Source organism: Etheostoma spectabile, chromosome 13, assembly GCF_008692095.1.
Source record: "Etheostoma spectabile isolate EspeVRDwgs_2016 chromosome 13, UIUC_Espe_1.0, whole genome shotgun sequence".
NCBI classification, from domain to species: domain Eukaryota; kingdom Metazoa; phylum Chordata; class Actinopteri; order Perciformes; family Percidae; genus Etheostoma; species Etheostoma spectabile.
Window position 1 is genome coordinate 835,362 of NC_045745.1, and position 17,762 is coordinate 853,123.

Here is a 17,762-nt window from a genome sequence, read left to right on the forward strand (position 1 = left end):
AGCTGTATATTGTTAAGCATGAGAGGCAAACGTGTATTTGTACCAGTTTTTCCGCTGGTAACTTTGCTATCGCGGCGGCCACGTCAAAAAAACGCAGAAGAAGTCATTGAATGCACCTACCTTCAGTTCGTAGAGTAATAGCGTGTGAGACAGAACCTTTCTGGACCTGGGCAAGAGATGTGAACCATGGCCAGAATATCATAGTTCATAAAAATATAGCGCAGTGACGATACAGACGTTTCATATACACAACGTGTGTAACTCCACTGACCCGCCATTCGACCTGGGCTGGACCCATTAATAATGAGTCAGCCGTCACTCTGTGAGTAGGCCTAGCGAACGTCCATTGCAGTCCCCCTCTCCCCTAGCTGTTTTATTCAGTTATTGTTGAAAACCAGTGAAGGACCTTTCTCAGCGATACATTTTTTATTATTTTTTTTTTATATATATCCTAGGCTATTTATTTCAGATATGTGTTGCAGTTTTATGTATGTACAACATACAACTTCAACATAAGAGGAATGTAGCACAATATTGATGTGAAAGCAGTTTCAAATAGCCTATGTGAATATAAAATTTACTTTTGGTTAAAATCAAAAATAATCATGATAATTAATCGTGATCTCAAGATTGATCAAAATAATTGTGATTAGTACTGCAGTACTGTATGTGAGGAAACATGTTAGTGCTTTAAATGGAACATTTTGAAAATGAAGTAAATAAAATGCTCTCAGTGAATTAATAGTTATTAGCATTATAGTTATTACTTATTTCTTTTTTTTTTTTTTTTTACTTCTCAACCAGTACATTCTTCCGTTATGAGCTATATTTGAGGAATGTGTTAAGAACAGCCCAGAGAGGAAGCACCTCTGACCTCTTCAAAATAAAGTCACAGGTTCACTTGACATTACAAGGCGCTGGAATTGTGTCTTGGTCATTTAAAATCTATGTGTAAATTTAGAAATAACCAACCACAACCACACAGATTCATTAAACCTATGTCAATATTTCTCATGTATGTTTTTGCTTGTCATATTTTTCTGTTTGTAAAACTAACTGAAAGGGCTCCTTTTAGTCACTTTGGATAGAATAATAAGGCGAAAAGATACTACTTGATGAATGAGTGAGTGAAAATCTTTGAAGAGATACTTTTAATAGAACTAGACATTAGTCTTGTCTCTTCAAATTATGTTTTTAGTGAAAAAACATTTCAAACATCTGAAAAAGTAATGCTCTGGTAACAAAACGTTTAATGCTGTTCCTTAGAGTTGTGTATATGTAGTTTTTATTTTATTTTTTTATATACAGAGGACAAAACTAGGGACCTGAACCAGGAAGAGGATAAGAAGCCATTACCCCAACAGAATTTATGCAATGATAAAGGGTGCTACAGTAATCCCAGAGGAGCGGAGGAGGTAGAGAGGAGCACCGGACCCCCGGAGCTGCCTGCGTTCTTCAGCCTGGCAGCCCTCGCTGAGGTCGCAGCCATGGAAAACGTTCACAGGTAGAGACACATATAGCATATGCTGCAGTCATCATGTGTGCTCTGACTTCCAATCAACCAATAGAAGATGTTAGAGGCTGTAGAAATAGCAAAATACTAGTGACGACACTCGGCATAAAGTTTGCAAAGGTTTTCCTGTTGAGCACAAAAGTGAACACAAAGCTTTTACTTCTATATATTGAATATGCAATAGATTTGTTTAGTATTAATTATCCTGACGTTCTACAAGGTTTCCGCAGGGTCTTAAAAAGTCTCAAATTTTCCGCAGCACTTTAGAATGTTTTTTCTTTAATTCCGTGGTGTTGTAGTTCTTTCTTTCGCTATTCAAAATATAAGTCGCTGTATTACAGACTACAAGTGAGACCAACATGCAACTTATATTGCAGCCAGTCAGCTTTTTTGTTATTATTGCAGGACACTTTGATTGTACCACAGACATAAAACAGATTTTATTCTCCAGCTATGGGGAAGTGCACGTTTAATGATACTTGGCTTTAAAAAAACGTTTCAGACATCCAACTTACTTTTGTTTATTTGATGTTGTGATATATAGGTCTTAAATTTCAATCATAGTCTTAAAAAGGGTTTTAAAAAGCTTTAAAATTTGACTTGGTAACACCTGCAGAAACCCTGTTCCAACATCTCTGCCAATTACATAAAAACATCTACCTTAATGTCACTGCTAGCAAACTTAAATGCAACTGTCAAGGACGTCTTCTCTTTGTCACCAAAAGCTATCAGCTCACTACATATGTCACATCTTAGTGCTTTACATTTTGCCTCATGCAGGAAGCAGGCAAAACAGGAGATTTGTTTTTGTCGCTGGTACGAGTGTTTTAAGAGAAGTTTTCAGGGGAAAACACTTATTTGATTTAGGAATTATATTGCCTCAATCTGGATGAGTGTTGGTGTGACAATTCATACAATTCTGTAGTTGTTAGCAAAGCAGCATGCTACCTCAGGGTCTCTGTCCATCGGAACATCTGGCAGTGCAACATCCCCTATAAAACAATGTGTTCTCTCATTCTCTCTCTGACAGGCACATTGACCTTTAGTCTGTACCCCTTTACTAGCAAGATGTTTATTGGCATCTTCATGTTTATTGGCATCCCCTTTATTTCTGTCACAGTACAGCTCTTTGATGACACAGTGTGGACAGCTGTAGTATTTTAAAAAAAATTGTTTAGGTCCCCTAATATGACTACTTACACTGTGCAGTAGGAAGAGTTTTTTCACCTGCTGACTGTCTGACAGTGGGACTTCAAACCCATACATTTTTAAATCTCCGGGACCTAAAACATAAAACCTGTCCACAAATATATCAGAACAAGTAGCATTATATGGCAGTTAGTGTGGAATTGATCATTAGCATAATCCAGTGCCCCCTAACAGGTTGCATTCATCAGGCTGAAACAAACAATTTATAACAAGTTTGTGCAGATAAGATGGAATCTGCCCCCCCACACACACACACACTCATTTCCTGGTTCTCCTTCTCAATAAACAACATGAAATCAAGGAAAAGGTCAACTTTTCCTGCTACAGATTTCTCACCGTGGTCCAAAAGAACAGGGAGGACACTTTGTTTCTCTCACTATGACTCTAGAGTTCATACTCGCTCCGAAGCTAATCACCGTCACTCTCTCACTTCTCCCTCACTCCACCACACACTCCCCACACACACACCCGCCGGCCCTGGTATTAGATCGACGCACACACCAATGCACAAGTATAAACTTCAGGCCAGTTGTCTAGGCTATGGGGAAAGCTCTGCGTGGAGCCTCCGCAAGACCATAAATCAGGTTTAACACTGCACCTCAACTCAGCAGGCGCAGGACCTACATGCTTTAATTTCAAACACACACACACACACACACACACACACCGGCTGTTATTTTCAATAAGTGTGAACAAACTTCTAAGTCTTTTGTGATGTCCTGTTTCAGAGGCCAGAGAGGCTTGGCTGAGAATCAGAAGAAAGAGCTTGGCCAGACCCCAGTCCTTATCTCCTGCGCTGACCAGTGAAACTGCTGCTGTTTTGAGAAGCCACAACATGGACATTGGCAGTGGAGCTGTACTTTCCTCAGTGGTAACCCTACGCAGAAGGGAGACTTGATCAGGAAGCTTTGGACTGACTCCACCTTACCCGTGTGGTGAAATTAGCTTGCGCTCGGGTTCATGGTGGGGGAACGAGAGCCTCTCCTCCTCTCTGTTTCTCGCTATCTCAGTGTTTTCCCCAAAAGCCTTCCTTTGGTTTGAGGGAGGATGCCTTTCTGAACTCCTCTCCCCCTCCTTAGATGCTCTGTTTGGGCCTGTGGAAGAACCACGCTGTTCCCAGTGCATGGCTTCCCTTATAGAGATGGTTGTCATGGGTTTATTGTACACTGTTTTGTCAAATAGAGGCCACTTTTAAGGTCAAGTCTTGCGATAAAATTATATATATATATTTTATATATATATATATATCTATATATATATATATATATATATATATATATATAGCATTTTAGGTAGGGCAAAAACCCAACACTGCATTTGTTTTATAGACAAAAACAGCTTTCTGTCACCTTTTTACCTCACACACACGCCTACTGAAGAGTTCCCTCCACCTCTGGTAGAATACCTCTGTATTTGAATAGTTCTTATCCCTTCAATTCCTTCCAGCTTCAACCCAAAATGACTTTAACCAGGGTACATGATCATGATGAATTTACCAACTACTTGCTTAGTGTTTCCCTGGGATACACTAATCTGGTGGACTCAAACTACGAAGAAATCATGGTTGAGTATTTGATATGTAAGTTATGATGCTACTGTAAAACAGTATGTGGTAGCTACCAATAATCATGTTAGACTGAATGTGTAAGAGTAGACCTGTGCATACCTTTGCATCTGAACTAGAGTTGACTATAGCGGAGGGTGTTTCTTTGTCCTGCTTATCCGTTAGTAGTAGGTTCACAGTGTTCCTGTCAGGCTTATGAGACAGTAGGTTGGCTTAACAACGTCTTCTTGTGATGGGGAGCTTGTGTAAAAGTAATTCAAATATAGCCTTAACCCCCCCCCCCCCCCCCCCCCCCCCCCCCCCCACCCAGACCTAGAACCAGCTTCTTGCTCCATGTCATCACAGTCCTAAAGTCGGTGTAAACATTGAATAGAGAAATGCAGTTACTTGATCTTATTGCAGTTTTCGTAGCAATTAGAAAGGTTAATTCCTTGTGTGCAACTTATTTCATGAAATAGGTGGGTTTTTTTTAAATTACATAAACACTGCACTAATTTGTAGCTGAAGTTTGCGTTGCTCTTGGAAGGGTATTGAAATGCCTTGTCTCCACCAGTCAATGTCCTCAGGACCTGGCTAAACTCAGCCACAAACTCCAACATAGAAGATCGGAAGGTTGGTAATCTACATGGAATACTTGGTTCGTGAAATTGTTTTGTAATACATGTCTCATAAAATGAGCAATTTGAGTGAGGAAAAAATACAGAAATAAAAAGTTGAGATTATTTCTGATTGAATGTGTTGAAATGGGACCACGCTGTGCTATGGTTCCTCACAGAGCTAATGGAGACAAGGCATTTAGTAACAGTGCCCCATGTTTGTCCTAATGGCCTTTTGAGATTTTATTGCCAAGTAATGGTCTACTCAGAGGTCACATGTAATCCATGTTTTGATTCTTAGAAGTATTTATATTTAGATGCAACTTTGTGTTCTTTATTTTTGGCTTTGTTTTGTCCATGTCTGGTCCGAATCATTCCATTTCCATGCCTCTGACTCTGCCATACTGTTGTTTACAGTTAGTCAGCTGTAGTAGTGAGGAAAAAGAAGGAAAGGATGGAAGCTGGAGGAGCTGCCAGAGGCATGGAGGGTAACTGAGAGCTACACAGACTCCCCAGCAATACCCCTCACCTCCTTACCTAACAACCTTTTGTTCCTCTGTGTAGACCAATACTTAATTTATCACATTTTAGATTCACATTTATAACTTTTATAGCTCCTCGTTTTCTATTTAATCGTTCTTCTGTTAAAGCGTGTGCGTTTATGATGCTCTTTTAACTAGGTCCTCTATGCTTTTTCCTGAGGTCAAGTTTACTGGATTAAGAATGTTGTCGAAAAAGATCAAGCTCATAGACGATGAATGCATCTATGCTTACCTGCTAAGCAAACAGGCACTGAGATAAAATGCACAGTCTCTACACAGTAAGCTTGTCTTTTCACCTCTGGAGGTGTGTATTTGACTGCGCCTGCATTACCATTTCTTGGATTTGTGTTAGGATGTGTTCAGAGTACTTTTGAACACTTAATGACAGGACAGACAAATAAGAAATTAATGGGTCTTAGAGAACGTATGGGTCTTGAAATAGAGCATTGTTTTCCTATGTCCAGGCATTGTTACATGGTAATAATGTTTGACTTATGTAGGCCCTTGTGTGCAAAAAGAACAGTACATGCAACAAATCTATAATTACCCCCTAAATTGTCCTTACTTTCTAACTGCAAATGTTTCCCAGTTAAACGTAAGGGAACCACATTGCTTTAAGATAATCCTAATAATAAATACTATATCTATTTTTTTCAAATATGAGAAAAAGTTCCAATAAGGATGATATCATCCAAGCAGTAAACTGTATAGTTCTTCCACTGGTGGACATCAGTGTAATTCTTTGCAAAGACAAAGAAATTGTCTTCCCCCCAAAATAGATATATTTGCTTATAGCAAGTGAGTTTATTGACATTTGCCAAAGAAAAGGGAAAGGTATATTCAAATGGAAATCATGTTTTAAGAAAAAGAAAAAGAATAAAAAGAAAAGCGAGAAAGCTGGCATAACAGTTGCACTGCATTTCCTAGGTGTGTAAATCTTCAGGTAACAATATCAGCACAATTCATCCTGTGTATGTAATGGGATTTCCTTGATGTTTGAGCTCAGAGTTGGAATGAAGTGCAACAAAAGGGCACCACTCAATGCCTCTTTTAATATACAGTATTTGCACCTTATGACCCAAACCAAAATGATCATGGTCTTTGAAGAAAATATATAATTTTTACCCACGCTATGGAAATTATGCATTTTAACTATTATATATGCGAGAATCCAGTTATTAACAAATCCACACATCTACCAAACAGCCATAATACTGTCATTTCCCATCCCCTCACTTTTTCTATCTAGAAAATGCTTCTATAAATTTGAAATTCCTATATTAGTTACCTAAATGACTATAATACCCTTTTGTGCTAGTACTGTCTTCTTGAATGTAATCATTTTGTACCTGTATTTTTCTAATTCAGTCTTGATTGTACTGTATGTATGCTATGATGGTATACTGTTCCTTAGGTGCATAGTTTGTTACGACCAACAGTTCTCATGACAGGATAGCTGCTGTGCTGCGAACTCAGAGAAAATGTGTGGAGGTTTCAAGTCCAAAGGACTTACCATGTGAGCATCCATGAGACTGATAACTGAGAGAGTCTTGCATTTTGAGTGGTGGGACAATAGCTTTCCCTGATTTGCTACTTCTTTTTTTCCTTTGCAGTAAAAGTGAAAGTCTGATCAGGACAGTTTATAAAACAAGGACGCTCCTGCAATCCGATAGAACAATTGAATGCTTGAGTTTTAACTTATTTATTACTGTTCCGTTTAGTTGAATAAAAAAAACAATAAAATATACAACTGAATATGCATCCATTTATACATGAACATGTATAAGATAACCTACCCTTTACTGGAATGTAGATCATGGCTTCCTTTTATTTATTTGTTTGTGAAGAAGAGGTTATGCCAGATACTTTAAGTCTCTTTCCTCTGATAGTTTGTACAACATGTGCTTAATCTAATTTATGCTACTGGTAATCATGACAGATGTGTTTGATTGTTACAGCCCAGTGGTTAATACAGCCTTGCCTTACTCGAACCCCTGCTTAGTGAGGGCTCCCTCTGCCCCCCACCCCACCTATCTGCCCCCTCCCCCCACCCACCCATAACTCCTATGTCATAACACTGTTTGCTGATGCAACTATTATTCCTTTTACACTTTCTGCTGACGCAACTATTACTTCTTGAAAAATCTATTAAATAACATCTATTGCATCTGTGTGAAAAGATTTGTTGTTCATGCTGCTTTGTTAACACATGGTTGCTCTCACTGAATACTATCAGAATGCACCTGCACTCGGACTGGACACTGCTCACATTATCTGGTGCAGGGGTCTCCAACCTTTTATCATCCGAGGGCTACTTTAAAATAACAAAAGTGGCCATGAGCTACTTGCCATTATCACATTGCTTACATTTATTTACATAATACACATAAGCTAAAGGAAGCTACTGTTTGCTGAAATTGCAATACCCAAAGCTTATGAAAAATCTTCACTTCACATCTAGGTTCATGACTGTTTTACACTTCTCCTAGCCCACATGGCTACATCACTGAAAATGGTTCCATCAAGGTCAAAGAACAATTACCACTTTAAACGTCTATGGCCCATAAAGTTAGCTACCTCACTTTTAATATTGTGGTCATTTTATGTCTGTTTGTCAACCTGATGGCAAACTACTTATTGGAGGCCCCTCTGTTGGTGTTATTTTGTGGTGTAAGTTCATCACTGGAATGGTAGATTCACCCTGATGTTGATCTGAAACAAATACTTTTTTAATATTTCATTCATATTACTATATGGTGTTGCATAACATAGGTCTACAGTCAGAAGTCCTTTTATATTTATTTATATTTCTCATTTATAAGTGATACATCACCACACTGATAACTATATTGTTAGGGTTAGTTGCTGGTCAAATGGATAATTCTGTGTCTTAATTAGTTTCTGTTACACTTTTTAAAATATTGAAAATAACGTAACTATGTACACAAGTACAGTGCTCCAGTAATACATATCTAACTATTTGGTGATCTTCCATAAACCGTATTCAGTATGTGGTTCTGATCTGACATTTGAAGGCGAAATCGGATCGAAAAATAAGAAAATAACAAAATCTGTGCAGTGAAATATCAAGGCAACAGAAAATATGTGTTATGTGTTATAAGTGCCTGTCTAATGCTTATAGAGATTATGAAAATAAGTGTTGACGGACAACAATAAAGTAAATACGTTTCATGGTTAGCCCACGTGACTCCTGTCACATGACAACGCCCTGTTAAAGACACTGCTGCTAACTAACAAAATGGCAGCGTTCTTACAGTGGAGAAAATTTGTTTTCTTTGACAAAGACACGGTGAAAGATCCTGTGGATAATGGGAAAAACTTTGTTTCCCCAAGCGGAATATCGGCTTGTGACTCCGGCCGGGGTCATATTGTTCTGGGAGATATCCTTTACCAGCACTAGTTAGCTAACGTTAGCTCAGCTAATGTTGTTGTAGGTTACTAACAGTGACAGCTAATGCTAGCCAAAACTCAACAAACAGCAAACAGAGGTCATTAGGTAACGTTACCTGTACCGGGAAATTAATAACTTTACCTTCACAGTAGCTCGAAGCAATGGGCTAAAGACTAAACGAATGGTAACGTTGCTTATTGGGAGACGTCATGGGGGAGCTATACTTTCCATTTCGGTTTTATAGTCTACACACTGAACAGCTATTCCGCTTAATGACCACTATTGATAAACCCACAGTCCTCCACTTCATAGTAACGTTAACTTGCTTACAAACTAGCTTACAGATAGCTAGTCGCGTGATTTAGTTTAAAGCTGGGTATATTATTAAAATAATAGACTGAGCTTCGGGTCTGCAGGTGTTTTTTTTATGTCAATATGTCCACGTCAGTCATGGTGAGGCGGTATTATTACAAGTAGCCCGACATAAATAAGTGTTAGTAGCTAATGGATGAACAAATGGAGGACATATTCTCTCTCTCTACACTAATTTTTTAGTTTTGAAGCACCAGTTAAACGTGTTTTATACAACACTGACTTGCAGAAATACTTAAATATTGGTCAGCAGGGTGAGATTGAATGGAATTTTTTTGACCTTCTAGCAAAGTGTGTGATGACAGTCTAGCTTTGGTTCCCATACATCCTAAACCCACAATGACCACAGGAATGACCGCCCATGGCATACATGCCCTGCCTACTGCATCTCTTGCTACAACTGTACATAATTGTCCTTAACCTCTACAATGTTACATATGGATGGCAAAATCTGGCTTTTGACGCGCTCCCTGCAGTTGACATCTTTTCAGGCCTACAAGTTGCGGGTAACACATCTCTACCAGCTGAAGCAGCACAGCATCCTTGTGTCAGTGGGGCAGGATGAACAGGGAATAAACCCTCTAGTAAGTGAGCAGTTCTCCAGAGAAGCCTAAAACACAGAACAGTTGTGCCCATGACTTTATTGGACCACCACTGAACAGAATTGGTACTCATTTTTCAGGTAAAGGTCTGGAACCTTGAAAAGAGAGACAGTGGAAATCCTCTGTGCACTAGGATTTTCCCTGCAATTCCTGGCAGCAAACCGACTGAAGTTTCTTGCCTCAGTGTACACGAAAACCTCAACTTCATGGCAATTGGTAAGAAAGGGTCTGCTTTCTTTCAATTAAACCAGTAATCACTGCTTGGTTAACAGTTTTCTCCTCCCAGTTTATAATGCTTGTTGTGTTGCTTGACAGGCTTTACAGATGGCAGTGTGGTTTTGACCAAAGGTGACATCACCAGAGATCGACACAGTAAAACTCTGACTCTGCACGAGGGAAGCAGCCCAGTCACAGGCCTAGCTTTCCGCCAAGTGGCAAAGGTCACACATCTGTTTGTTGCCACTCTGGAGAAAGTCCATGTAAGTCTGCTTCCTTGTAGAACATTTGAGTGCATTTGTCCGGTCATTCAGGAAGGTTTAATGAGAACCTAATAACAGTCATTTTCTTAACCTGAAGATGACCATACTATATAGTCCTTCTATGCCATTCTGACCTTCTTGTTTACCCCTGCTCAGTGCTACACCCTGTCCATCAAGGAATATCCCAAAGTAGAGTTGGACACCCATGGCTGTGCGCTACGCTGCTCCTCCCTGGCAGATCCCTCCCAAGACTCCCAATTCATCGTGGCTGGGGATGAATGTGTCTACCTGTACCAGCCTGATGAACGAGGGCCCTGCTTTGCCTTCGATGGACACAAACTGTTGGCCCACTGGCACCGCGGATATCTGTTTTTACTCATCAGGGATGCAAAGTCACCCAACAAGTAAGGACAGCACTGAATAAATTGGATGAAGGTGCTTTGATCATTGTGGGGATAACATTATGGTTGAGCAAGTTCATTGGCAAAAGTGAGGCTGGGATTGTTCAGGTGCTGCCAGAAATTCTGCCATATGTCCCTCATTTTGGCCAGATGTCCATCACTTTCCTCTGTCTTTGTATTGGCGTTTTGAACTCCCATAAGAACTATGGTTAACTGCTCCTCAGATCTCTGCAGGGTAAATGCTATTATTATTATTATTTTTACTATTATTATTATTAACACTGTCATGAAAACCTTCTGTGCCTCCCAGTCTGGGGTATGACCACAAGTGCAACATGCTTGAGCATTCCCCCCCATTGAGGGCATTGCAGCACATTAGGCTGTGCCGTGAATTTAAAAGTAAATACTTTCTTACCTGACTGATTTTACATCGTGAAAATTAAGTGTTTTAAATTCCAGGTTTTAGTCCAGCAATTGATGAGCAGCTTCCCGAGTCTCACTGTTTCCTATGCCTTACAGACATTACTGTACATTACAGATAGACATTACATTACAGTCTAACTGTCATGTATATCAGACTGTTGATTGGTTACATTTTCTACCCAGGACAGAGTTTGGTAGCAGGGAGAACTCTCCATCAGACAAACAGCTTCTGACCATCTATGACCTGGACAACAAGTTCATCGCCTACAGTGCCTCTTTTGATGATGTCATTGATGTAGTGGCAGAGTGGGGCTCCTTCTACATCCTGACTAGAGATGGAAAAATGTTTGTTCTTCAGGAGAAAGACACGCAGACCAAACTGGAGGTGAGTCCAGAGGGTATAAAATAAACCCCACAGTCTAATCCTGTACTGTGGACCCGGCAGCAGGGTGTAACCTCCTTAATTATCTTTTAAGATGCTGTTTAAGAAGAACCTGTTTGTGATGGCCATAAACCTGGCGAAGAGCCAGCACCTTGACAGTGACGGCCTGTCAGAGATCTTCAGACAGTACGGTGATCACCTTTACCTGAAGGGAGACCATGACGGTGCCATCCAGCAGTACATACGGTAATTGCATCACTGAACATTATCAAGGGGCTGAAACTGTTGTAGTTTTAGATTGGACCATGATATATGCTGTAAACTGAGAGGACTGCGTTGGGATTGACAAAATGTTACGCTTAACCTATTGCTCTATCTCGCCCAGCCTTCAGAGACTGGGTTTTTGATCAGTGTCCATGTTATAACATCACTGTATTTTCCCACAGCACCATTGGGAAACTAGAGCCATCGTACGTGATCAGGAAGTTCTTGGACGCGCAGAGGATCCATAACCTGACGGCATATCTGCAAGCCTTGCACAGGCAGTCTCTGGCCAACGCAGACCACACCACACTGCTTCTCAACTGCTACACCAAGCTGAAGGACAGCTCCAAGCTGGAGGAGTTCATTAAGGTGACTGACCAGTAAAAGAAAGCAATGAGCAGGGATGTGCAAAGGATTTTAGAGGGGCAGGGACCTAAATTCAGTTCAGGCAATTATTCAATAGAAAGTTTAAGGCGGGGAGTCTTGTGGTCCTCCCCCACGAAAATTTGAGCATCAAAAAAATAATTTCCTGCATTCTGCTAAATTCAATTCAATTAAATTTTATTTATAGTATCAATTCATAACAAGAGTTATCTCAAGACACTTTACAGATAGAGTAGGTCTAGACCACACTCCAGAATTTACAAGGACCCAGCAGTTGTAGTAGTTTCCTCCAGAGCAAGCAACAGTGCGACAGTGGCGAGGAAAAACTTCTTTTTAGGCAGAAACCTCGGACAGACCCAGGCTCTTGGTAGGCGGCGTCTGACGGGTTGGTTGGTGTTAGTGGAAATAACAAAAATAGAAAAAATAGTAGTTTTTAGCAGTTCTTTGTAGTAGTTCATGGCATAGCAGGGCACTGTGGGCATTACAAGGCACAGAAGGACGTAGCTGGGCACTGCAGAGTGTAGCAGATGAACATGGCACCGCAGAACGTGTAGCGGGACCATGGCGACAGCTGCTACCATGATTTTGGAGCATCCCTGATCCGAGGGAACATGCTGGGGAAAAAAGAACATAAGAACTCCGGGGAATTCTTTACACCTTTTATGCCTTTTTCAGCAATTTATGATTGAAATGTCTTTTATTATAAAAAAAAAGGAAAACATAACATTCAGGCACCAGGTGACAATTCCATCCATCTATCTTTGTCCGCTTATTCGGTATCGGGTTGCGGGGGGAGCAGCTCCAGCAGGCAACTCCAAAGGAGGCATCCTTACCAGATGCCCAAACCACCTCAACTTGCTCCCTTTGAATCGAAGGAGGTTCTACTCCGAGCTTCCCACGGATGACTGAGCTTCTCACCCTATCTCTAAGGGAGACGCCCGCCACCCTCCTGAGGAAACTCATTTCTGCCGCTTGTACCCTGGATCTCGTTCGGTCATGACCATAGGTGAGGGTAAGAACAAAAACTGACCGGTAGATCCAGAGCTTTGCCTTCTGGCTCAGCTCTCTTTTTATCACAACAGTGCAATAAATTTAATGTAATACCGCACCCGCAGCGCCGATTCTCCGACCAATCTCCCGCTCCATTGTCCCTTCACTCGCGAACAAGACCCCAAGGTATTTAAACTCCTTCACTTGGGGTAAGGACTCATTCCCTACCTGAAGATGGCACTCCATTGATTTCCTGCTGAGGACCATGGCCTCAGTTTAAGAGGTGCTGATCCTCATTCCAGCCGCTTCTCACTCGGCTGCAAACCAATCCAGTGAGTGCTGAAGGTCACAGGCCCTCCACACCCAGAGCTTTCAGCATTTCTGGATGGATCTCATCAATCCCTGGGGCTTTGCTATTGTGGAGTTGTTCAACTACCTCAGCAACTTCCACCAGGGAAATTGACAACAATCCCCCATCATCCTCCAGCTATGCCTCTACTATAGAGGGCGTATTAGCTGGATTTAGGAGTTCCTCAAAGTGCTCCTTCCACTGCCCTATCACCTCCTCAGTTGAGGTCAACAGCATCCCATCCTTAATGTACACAGCTTGGACTGTTCCCCGCTTCCCCCTTCTGAGGTGGCAAATGGTTTTCCAGAAGCACCTTGGTGGCAACCGAAAGTCCTTCTCCACGTCTTCTCCGAACTTCTCCCACACTCGCTGCTTTGCCTCTTTCACTGCAGAGGTTGCAGCCCTTCAGGCCCTTCGGTACCTTGCAACTGCCTCTGCATCCCTCCGGGATAGCATATCCCGGAAAGACTCTTTCAGTCGGACGGCTTCCCTAACCACCGATGTCCACGTTTGTGGGTTACCGCTTCTTGAGGCAGCTAAGATCACAGCTCTCCACCGCAGCTTTAGCATAGGAAACTTTGAACATTGTCCACTCAGGTTCAATGCCCCCAGCCTCCACAGGAATGCACAAAAAGCTCCGCCGGAGGTGTGAGTTGAAAGCTTGTTGGACAGGGGCCTCCAGGTGACAATTCTTTTCATTTAATGTTATCCCTGCTCAGTCAATACACATATAGGCATGATTTACTCCTTCTCCTCTTTGGGGGCTTTTGTTTGGGGAAGTCACCTCTTTACATGTGCATGTGGCACCTGGTCATGTTAATGACACATTCATTCATATTCACTAAGTAATCCTACAACTTTAACAACGCAGATGTGTTTCAGCAAGATTTTTGCTTTTAAAACAAAAAAAAAATTAAGATTAATTTTGGGCAGCTGAAGAAATGAAAGGGGAGATAGATGGGGAATGACATGCAGCAAAGGGCCGCAGGTTGGAGTTAAACCCGGGCCCACTGTGTCAAGGAATAAACTTCTATATATGGGCACCTACTCTACCAACTGAGCTATCCAAGCGCACACTTTATGCACATTTAAACTCCCTCATATCTCTGTGTTCTCTGAGATGTCCAGAATAGAGTTGTCATTTTATGAGAATAAGGTCACGGTATTTCAAGAACAATTCCACGTGCCCGACAGTCTGCTGTGCATTACGTTAATGCTCCGCTGATGTGGTAGTTTGCCCTTCAGACCATCTGACAGACATAGTACCTCTTTGGGTCTCTCTGGAGGAGAAAAATTTAGGGAAGGATCTGTGCAGCGCTCTTTATTGGAGGGTTGAACACGCATAAATGTCACAATTGTTTGTCTACACCAATGTTATTGTGATGGAGAGTAGACCGTGGTCTCATAAAGAAATCACAGAAGGCAAAGCACATGTGACTTACAATAATGTTAGCGACAATTCTAAAAAGCAACGCATAAGCCATAGTTAAGGTGTAGGGCTATTTGACACTGGTTTATTTTGATTTAAGATAGGCCTGAATATTTTAAGTTAATATTCCTTTGTCCCTTGCCTCCAAAATTACTGAAATAATGGTTTGTGCATACTCATTGCACTGAGTGACTCGCTCTGACTGTCGAGTGTCTATGCTTGCATATGTGTGCAACTAAGTATACGTGCAGTCTTCACTAAAGAAATGCTTGGTGCCCACACAGGAGGAGCACCAACTCCCAACCTGATATTTTGATCCAGTCAATACATTTGTTCGGCAGGGCAGGCTTTGCACAACAAAACACCTGCATTTAAAGGCCACTTTCTCTCTGAGAGGCCAAACAGAAGCTGTTCAAGCCCCCTCCCTGCTCTGTCTGTGCATGTTCCAGGTGCTGGTGGAGGTTTCTGTGATAAATACAGATAAAAAAAATAAAAAAGGTGAAGGTACTTGTACAGTAAAACAGCTCCTCGACGATGAGATAAGTGGTTTCCATTGGAACAACTTGGGCTCAGTAACGGTACAACACATAGTTTACAGGTCACTTGTGGCTGCTGTGTTATAACCGCTTGGTCCTCCTTCTGTGTTTCAACAGAGCAGTGAAAGTGAGGTCCACTTTGATGTTGAGATCGCCATCAAGGTCCTTCGGCAGGCCGCCTACCATAGCCACGCTGTTTTCTTGGCTGAGAAACACATGCACCATGAATGGTACCTGAAGATCCAGCTGGAAGACCTCAAGGTAAAAAATTTGCACGTAGACATACAATGCCAGACAAAATTTGTGCTGAAATATAATTTTTTTTTTTCCTGTAACAATTTTCCACAAATGTCACACCACTTCTTCTGAGTGTCACTAAGGTGTCTATTCTTTTGTTGTTAACGTCCATAAATCTGTTTTAAAAAGTGCTGATTCTAGTCATCAGGGGTCTTATTTGTAAGCGTGGCGTACACACAAAACGGGGCTGAAAATGTGCGTACGTCACTTCCCACGGAAAAGTTGTGATTTGTAAAAATAAACGGCAGAATGTGCGGTCCTCTGCGCAGAAATCCTTTTACGACAGGCTTCACGTGGGATTCAGGAAACGTTTGTATCATACCAATCAGAGTGTAAGAATGGTCGTACATTGATGAATGCAGCAGCTGGAAATGATCATAATTTAAATATCATGCCCCAATATATTCTCGGTTTTGAGGCCTCGCCACTACAATTAGGACATGGCCAGACGTAATCCGTCTAAGAAGCGGCCTTTTTTAGAGGTGGAGATGGAAATCCTGACATCTCAGTTTAATTTGCACTAACGTGTGTCCTATTTGGCAGCCTAAAAACTGGTATTAGGATGTAAGAAGAATGCAGAATGGAAAGAGATCACTGATGCAGTCAACAGTGTTGCCGTAGTAAATCAGACTCAGATTATTTAATTTATACATCCTTGACATATGTATGTTATAGTCCTAATAGTATTATACAGGCTTATATTGCAATCTATTAGGCCTACATGTGAATGTACCTATATAATATAAATAAACACACAGTAGCAGAGTTTATGCAGTGTTTTTTATTTTAATCGTGCAGAGCCAGGCCACCGTGAGCTATGAGACTGGACCACCACCCCGACCCGGTCTCCTGACAGCACAGGGGTTGGAAAAACAAGCCGAAATATGTTTGTCAATAGCAGAAAGAAATCGTTCACTTGTGGCCATTAACAACACTTTGAAAGACATACAAAAACCTGAAGATGTGCATTGTCACGTTTCCTGTATTGAATATCATTGCCACACATAACACTATACCTTTTTAAAAGCAAGGAATAATATCCTGTCTCCTTGGTATCGCCCCCAGTTGGGTCTGTGCTGGACACTGCTCTCAGGGCATCGGGTCATCTGACTCTGTCACTACATCCATCTATCTTCTTGGGCGATGTTGTGCAGATTTTCTCGCAGCCTGCGCTTACGTTCAAGTTAATAATACCTTGCTTTGCGTAAGAATCGGCGTACGCTTGGATTAGGTCGTATTCACGTTTCATAAATGTGGGCCAGTGGGAATTGGCAATGTAGATGTTGAGGCGGTGAACTGAACACTATTTGCGTTTGTACTGAGTGATTTCAGTGAGTGAATTTTTTATAAACACCTTCTTCAATCCAACTCAAATCTTAAATAAAAAATGTAGTTCTTAATATTTAATCGGCGCTGTCTCACCTTCAGAGTTCGCTACGGAGCACAGGAGGAGGAGATGGCCTGACTACATGGAATATAGCATCAAATACCCTACCATTAGATAACGGCAGAAAACAGTGTAAATAATTAAATGTCTGTCTTTAATACTGTGCATATATAATCAAATGTCACCTGCATGAAGAAAAGTGGGTTTGCCTGTTAGACTTTCATCTTTAGATCATATCTCCTGGTGGAGAATAATACCAGTTGATGCTGTGGTTTTGGCAAGGTGTTAACAATCAAAGATTGTTGTAAATATATCGATACTGCCGTGACCCCCCCCCATGCATAATGCTGCATGATGGCACTCCTGGCACTGCAGGAGGACTATGCCAATGGAAGAATCAGGAGAGAAAGAGACTTTAGGGACCATGAAGATAACTGGTTAATATGACAATTTAAATTCCCTGAAGCTGTGCTCCTGGCTCAATGTAGTCTTCCTGAGCGTCTGAGCACAAGGGTCGAAAGATGGATTGAAAGAGCTTTGCTGTTTCTGCCTTCTTTTGTTCAACTCATATGACAACAGGTCACACGTGCACCAGTGCATTTGACAGCTCGCACAAATAATTTAAAGACAG

General features: G+C 41.3%; 2 protein-coding genes across 11 annotated transcripts in view; both read left to right on the top strand.

Annotated features, from left to right (window-relative positions):
* bbx (BBX high mobility group box domain containing) overlaps window positions 1-6,290 on the top strand; it is a 28,374-nt gene extending 22,084 nt beyond the window's left edge. For all 10 annotated transcript variants that reach the window (XM_032533541.1, XM_032533543.1, XM_032533546.1 and 7 more), the window contains 2 exons: window positions 1,309-1,504; window positions 3,451-6,290. In XM_032533541.1, the coding sequence (XP_032389432.1) occupies window positions 1,309-1,504; window positions 3,451-3,529 (275 nt within the window). In that variant the 3' untranslated portion in view covers window positions 3,530-6,290. The remainder of the gene's footprint in view (window positions 1-1,308; window positions 1,505-3,450) is intronic.
* A 2,341-nt stretch (window positions 6,291-8,631) lies between these two features.
* The window catches only part of vps11 (VPS11 core subunit of CORVET and HOPS complexes), a 13,991-nt gene continuing 4,860 nt past the window's right edge, over window positions 8,632-17,762 (top strand). Inside the window, exons 1-9 of the mRNA XM_032533035.1 lie at window positions 8,632-8,825; window positions 9,644-9,792; window positions 9,891-10,026; window positions 10,126-10,289; window positions 10,446-10,693; window positions 11,297-11,498; window positions 11,590-11,741; window positions 11,942-12,128; window positions 15,565-15,708. Coding sequence (XP_032388926.1) covers window positions 8,684-8,825; window positions 9,644-9,792; window positions 9,891-10,026; window positions 10,126-10,289; window positions 10,446-10,693; window positions 11,297-11,498; window positions 11,590-11,741; window positions 11,942-12,128; window positions 15,565-15,708 — 1,524 coding nt within the window. The 5' untranslated portion in view covers window positions 8,632-8,683. The remainder of the gene's footprint in view (window positions 8,826-9,643; window positions 9,793-9,890; window positions 10,027-10,125; window positions 10,290-10,445; window positions 10,694-11,296; window positions 11,499-11,589; window positions 11,742-11,941; window positions 12,129-15,564; window positions 15,709-17,762) is intronic.